The sequence below is a fragment of the Helobdella robusta genome (assembly GCF_000326865.2).
Source record: "Helobdella robusta unplaced genomic scaffold HELROscaffold_58, whole genome shotgun sequence".
In the NCBI taxonomy this organism is placed as follows: Eukaryota; Metazoa; Annelida; class Clitellata; order Rhynchobdellida; family Glossiphoniidae; genus Helobdella; species Helobdella robusta.
In genome coordinates, this window is record NW_008705317.1 from 851,639 (window position 1) to 857,294 (window position 5,656).

At 33.2% G+C, this 5,656-nt stretch overlaps 1 protein-coding gene across 1 annotated transcript; it reads left to right on the forward strand.

The window, feature by feature from the left end:
* Positions 1-1,680: 1,680 nt before the first annotated feature.
* Positions 1,681-4,761, forward strand: HELRODRAFT_193762 (hypothetical protein). Its single transcript, XM_009028793.1, has one exon. It carries the CDS (start codon positions 1,692-1,694, stop codon positions 4,593-4,595), a length of 2,904 nt encoding a protein of 967 aa, XP_009027041.1. The 5' UTR covers positions 1,681-1,691; the 3' UTR covers positions 4,596-4,761.
* The last annotated feature ends 895 nt before the right edge of the window (positions 4,762-5,656 follow it).

Here is a 5,656-nt window from a genome sequence, read left to right on the forward strand (position 1 = left end):
AGGTTGGACACTTTTTTCGTCCCTACGGGGACTCACCAGCAGCCCGAATACCTTTCAATAATTGTCGCAGTTTCTTATATAGTTCGCACAAATCACCTTGTTAGCTCGTGATGTTTTATTTATTATTGGAAATTGTTAGTTTTTTAGTCGTTATGATTTCATTCCGACAACCATATGCACAATGCAACATAATTAACAAAAAACGCATCCATTTCAACGTTTAAGTCCGGTGGTAAAGTTCTGTTCATTATATAGACATATAGGTAAGTTATAAAGGAAAGGTTTATAAACTAATACTTATGCACCTACTTAGATTAGAATACCAGTAAAATACCAAAAGTCAAAGTCAAAAACACCAGTGAAAAACCTCGGTATGTAGGTACGCACATTAATATTTAATAACGAATATGTAAGTGGCTAACATGGAATTATATATAATTCAATGGTGGCTAATAACAAAAATATTTATGCAAAAACAACTGAAAATAACAATTGAATATTTAACTCAGTTAATTTTATGAAATAAAATTAAACGATATCAGGAGGAATATTTAGGGAATATTCGTAACGATTAAAAATCCTTCTCGAATTAAACCTGAAGTTTACTTTTCATCGCAGGTTCGGAGGCTGGTCTAATCAAAGTATGGCGCAGATTTTAAAAATTGTTAAATTCTTCTAAAATTGACTCGACTTTTTATTTTAAGTTCTATTTTTCATAAAATATAGCATAATAAATTTATTTAATTTAATAAAATTAATCAATTAAATTTAATAAATTGTTTATAAAATATAGCATAAAATATAAATTAATAAATGTCAGTCACTTGTTAGTTTTTAGATTTAGTTTTAACTGTTAGGTGAAACTTTTGCGAAACACTTTCTTATTAAAAATTAAATTAAAATATTAAATAATAAAATAAAATAATTTTACTATTTAATTAATTATAATTTTTAATTAATGTTAAAAGTTTAATCTCTAAATGTTAAGAAAGCCTAAAAATCTGGAGCTCTTTTCTTTCCATGCTAGTTGTCTGTCTTTCTTCAGTTCTGTATACCTAGCAAGTGGAAGTTACATTTAGTTAGAGATTTAGTAGTAGCTGTTACTCTAAGCCTGACAAGTTTTGTAACTCATTTCAATAAATGTATAAAATAAAATTACAAACGTCATTAAATTTTAAATCTCAAAAGCAAGACTTTTAAATTAATTTGAACTTCCTGAGTGTCAAAAAATAAGTGTTTTTAAAATCTAAAAATAACCAGCAAGGTTTGAAAATTAAACCAAACCAGAATAAGTAAACATTTCATTCACTTAAAAAATATTTATTCATTTTTTATTGTAAATCATTATGTAATGTAATGTAATGTGATTATTTGTTTTATATCTGTCAAACATTTTTTATTTACTAACTTCAATTAAAATTTGGTGTTACAAAAATATTCAAAAATTAGTAGAATTATTAATGTTGAACACATCTGAGAATTGAAAATAGTTTAATCACTTGGGTACACCAAATTAAGAAAAGATGATAGCTTTTATTCAGTTTATACTGTCCATGTTTAATTAAAAGTAAAATTATTAGCCTTATAATTTCATCTCAAATTAAGGTTTAACTCATTTAATATTTAATTATATTGTTTCTTAGATGGATAGTGTAATGTTAACTAATTAACTATTTCAAGGAAATGCAAATATGGCAGAGGATAGCAGAGTTCCGTTGTTTAATTCTCCCACATCATTGAATGCTCCAGGCACTGCATTTACTCCACCAAAGTTGTTGAATGTGCCAGAGTACGGCCACTCAACTGACACTCTCAACAATGACAACTGTTGTGGATGCAGTCGTTGGTCTTGCTCCATGAAAAAGAAGAACAACAGCAGAGCTAACAACAGACCATCACTACAACTACAACAGAATGTTAGGAAAGATTTATTTTCAACTGGTCTCAGACTGGATAGTCTTACACTGGCTGGTCCCACACCGACTGATGAGGATGTAACCACTCCAGCTCCTAAGGGTCGAATTCAAAGTAGAGCAGACCACATGAGTAAGAACAACAACAGTGAAGCTTCCTCATTATCTTCATACTCAACTAACACTGACTTAGATCTGGCCACAGCAAATATAGACTTCATTAATTATTACTTTGAAAACCAAAAATCTCAGGAATCAGATACTCCTTATTGTAACATTAATAACACTAACATTCGCAATTGTAATAATACTGAAATCTCGCTTCGAGCAGACAGGACATTAGTAAACCTAAGAGTTCCTAATTATGAATCGACAGTTCCTGCAAACTCGCCATCAACAAGTTTTCGGGGAGCACCGAGTGACATTTCACCAAACACTGATTCACTACTTTCATCCGAAACTGATGATGGCTCGGAAAATATCGCAGGTAATAATTTATACGATAGTTCCCCAAACATCAACAACAGTAATAAAAATAGAAAAACTATTATAAGCCACAAGAAGATTGTCGCGACTGGCATTAAAATAAAAAAGAAAACTTCCCTTTTCAGAAATAACAGTCAAAAAATCAAGGTAAAAAAAAATTCTACGCCTAAAAGTAGTGCAAAAAAAATTCAAAGCAGTAAATTTAAAAAGGCTTCAAAATGTGGTAAGAAAATCATAAATAGGATAATCCACAGTCGAAGTGGCAGTTCAGCTGAGGAAGCAGTTAATCCGCCCATCCCTATCATCGAGAGGTCGTCTGAAAAAGTGTCACTATGGTTACAACAAATGAGTAGACAGCAAGAGTTGCCTCAAATACCCGAACAACATCAGCAGCTACCACAACATCAGCAGCAACCACAACATCAGCAGCTACCACAACATCAGCAGCAACCACAACATCAGCAGCAACCACAACATCAGCAGCAACAGAAACAGAATCCTGGCTATGCACAACAACAGCAGCAAAAACAAAAGGACACTAAAAAAAGACTTCATCATGAGGAAAAACAAACAGAACAATGTAATCTATATGAAAACATAAACTTATATAGAACAGATAACAAAATGGCACCTACTCTTCAGACTTACGATGAAAGTTATATTCTACAAAAAACAGTTCAGACACCAGGCCTGCAACAACGACTGCAGAAACAACACGAAGAACAACGACGAATCGTCACTTCTGTTCTGTCGAACCCAACACAGGCATGCCACTTTCTTCATCCCCGCCATCCACTTCGTCCTAATCCTCCATCTTATCAGTTCGCGGCTGCTGCATATCCCTATTTAGGCCATAGTCAACTGCAGCAACGGCAGCAGCTGCAACATTTCTTGCAATGTCAGCAGCAACTACAGCAACCGCACTATGCTCGCCAATTCAATGCGCAACATCATTACAACAAGTCAACTTCACTCTTTAAAACTTATAATAATAATTTCCAAGTCATAAATAATAGTAATTACATTAATAATTTTCAAAAACATTTTAATTATGACGACAACTATGATAACGATGGTGATTTAAATGATGAAACACAAATAAATACGGATGCCATGGACAGTGATTCATTCCTGGACAGCACCCTGCATTTCAACAGTCTTGCTGATGGTGATGATGACGATGATGGTGGCGGTCGTCTCAATGGTGCTAATGTTTATAATGGCTACCGTCAATCCTTAACGAATGACCTAAGAAATTTTCAATGCACTACAAACTTCAGAAAAAACAAGAAAAAATTCTTGGAGCGATTTCCATCACCTAATTTAAGTAGCAAGTATAAGATCATTGGTGACAAAAACATTAAAATCGACGACGATGACGACGACTACAGCGATGGCGATGATAACGTCCTGGATATTAGCATGATCGAGCACGACCCCAGCAACGGTTTCCACAACAACGTGACTCTCATCTCAACGACGACGCCGAACGATAGCCACAGTAGCGAGTATGCAGCCGCAGCAGCAAGCAGCAGCAGCAACAACAACAGCAGGAACCAGAATCGTCACAACAGCACCAGTTTCCATCCACGCAAACAACATCAACATCACTTGACTCGTCAGAGATCGTACTGCAACCACAAATACCGTCGCAGGTACAACCATCTTAACCATAGTAAAACTTCATCTAGGGGTGCCACCAAAAGACAAGTTAGGAGACCTGATCTTCAGCTGCAAATGTCAGATCGACTTTCTGGAGTTTATCCTTCTCTTCTTACTAACAATAACATCATCATCAACAATAACATCATCAACAACCATAACAGCATCTACAACTTCGGCAATGATGAGAGTAGCATCTATGTTAACAACAATATCCTTGCCAACAGCGATGACAATAATTATGTTAACATTGATAACTCTCATGTGTGCAACGTCAGTGGTAATGTGGTAAGTAGTAGCGGCAGCGGAAGTAGAAACGGTGGCGGTATCCGCAGCAGCCACAGAAGCCAGAGGAATAGCAACAACAACGGCAAAAATACGTCAAAAACGGCAACAAATAGGAGACTAGTCTCGAAGCGTTTAGTTCAGGTGAGTAGGTACCTGAAGAGAAAAAGTAGGATGAGTCGAAGGGACATTATGTCGTCTTCACTAACGTCTGTATCCAAAGACGTCAAAACACTGGCTGTTTTTTAGAGTTGTTTATCAGTTAGTGACTAGGAATTATGGTTCGTGTTGATTAGTGATTAGATTTCATTGCTTAGAAGGATTGAATTTTCGACAATTACTTTTTATATTTGGATATATATATATATATATATATATATATATATATATATATATATATATATATATATATATAAATTGGCTTTTTTTAAATTCAAAAATATGATTTCAATCGTGAAGAAATGTGGATATTATCCCATCATGTGGTGAATGTACGCCATCACATTAAGTTATACAACTTTTATTGTATATGCGTGCACAACGGATGAGATCTAATTTTATATTCTGTACTTTTAACTTCTATTTAGTTTTAACTTATTTTTTCCGTACTCCGGCTTCTATGACGTCACCATCATCATCATCATTATTGTCGTTATTGTTATTATTGTCGGCTTCTATGACGTCACCATCATCATCATTGTCATTATTATTATTCTATATTCCAACATGATTGTTGTAGTTACTGAGTAAATTTTTTATTTTCAATGATGACGAGAAAGATGATGATGTGATCCTGATTATAGTCATGCTCAATTTAACTTGCTACCTATCCGTTATACTATACATTAATGTGTTTTACGGTATGTCATGATATATTTTATTAAATAAATAAATTATTTATATATGATAATAATTTGCAAATATTTATTTAGAATATAATAAAGTTAAACGGATTGACTTTGAGATTTAAATACATTTACAAACACGTATATATATATGTGTGTGTGTATGTTTGTGCGTGTTTGTGTATAATAAGCATCTTCTATATCATTGAAGGTAGTATAAAAACAGTTGAACGGTTTAAAGCCGTATTAATCTTTATTATCACCATACACAATGGTATAATTTTCTTCTACGTATGTATGCATATGCATATAATATGTGCCGTTCATATAACGAACTAATACAAAAGTCTTGTCTGATATTACTGTTACATTATTATTTAATATATTTGTTTGATCTCAGTTTATCTAAAATTATTTTTTTTTATTTATTATTTATTTATTTTTATTCATAAACATTTTTATTTG

Excerpts from the sequence above, each read along its gene's own strand:
- HELRODRAFT_193762 (XM_009028793.1), top strand. The coding sequence starts at position 1,692 with ATGGCAGAGGATAGCAGAGTTCCGTTGTTTAATTCTCCCACATCATTG.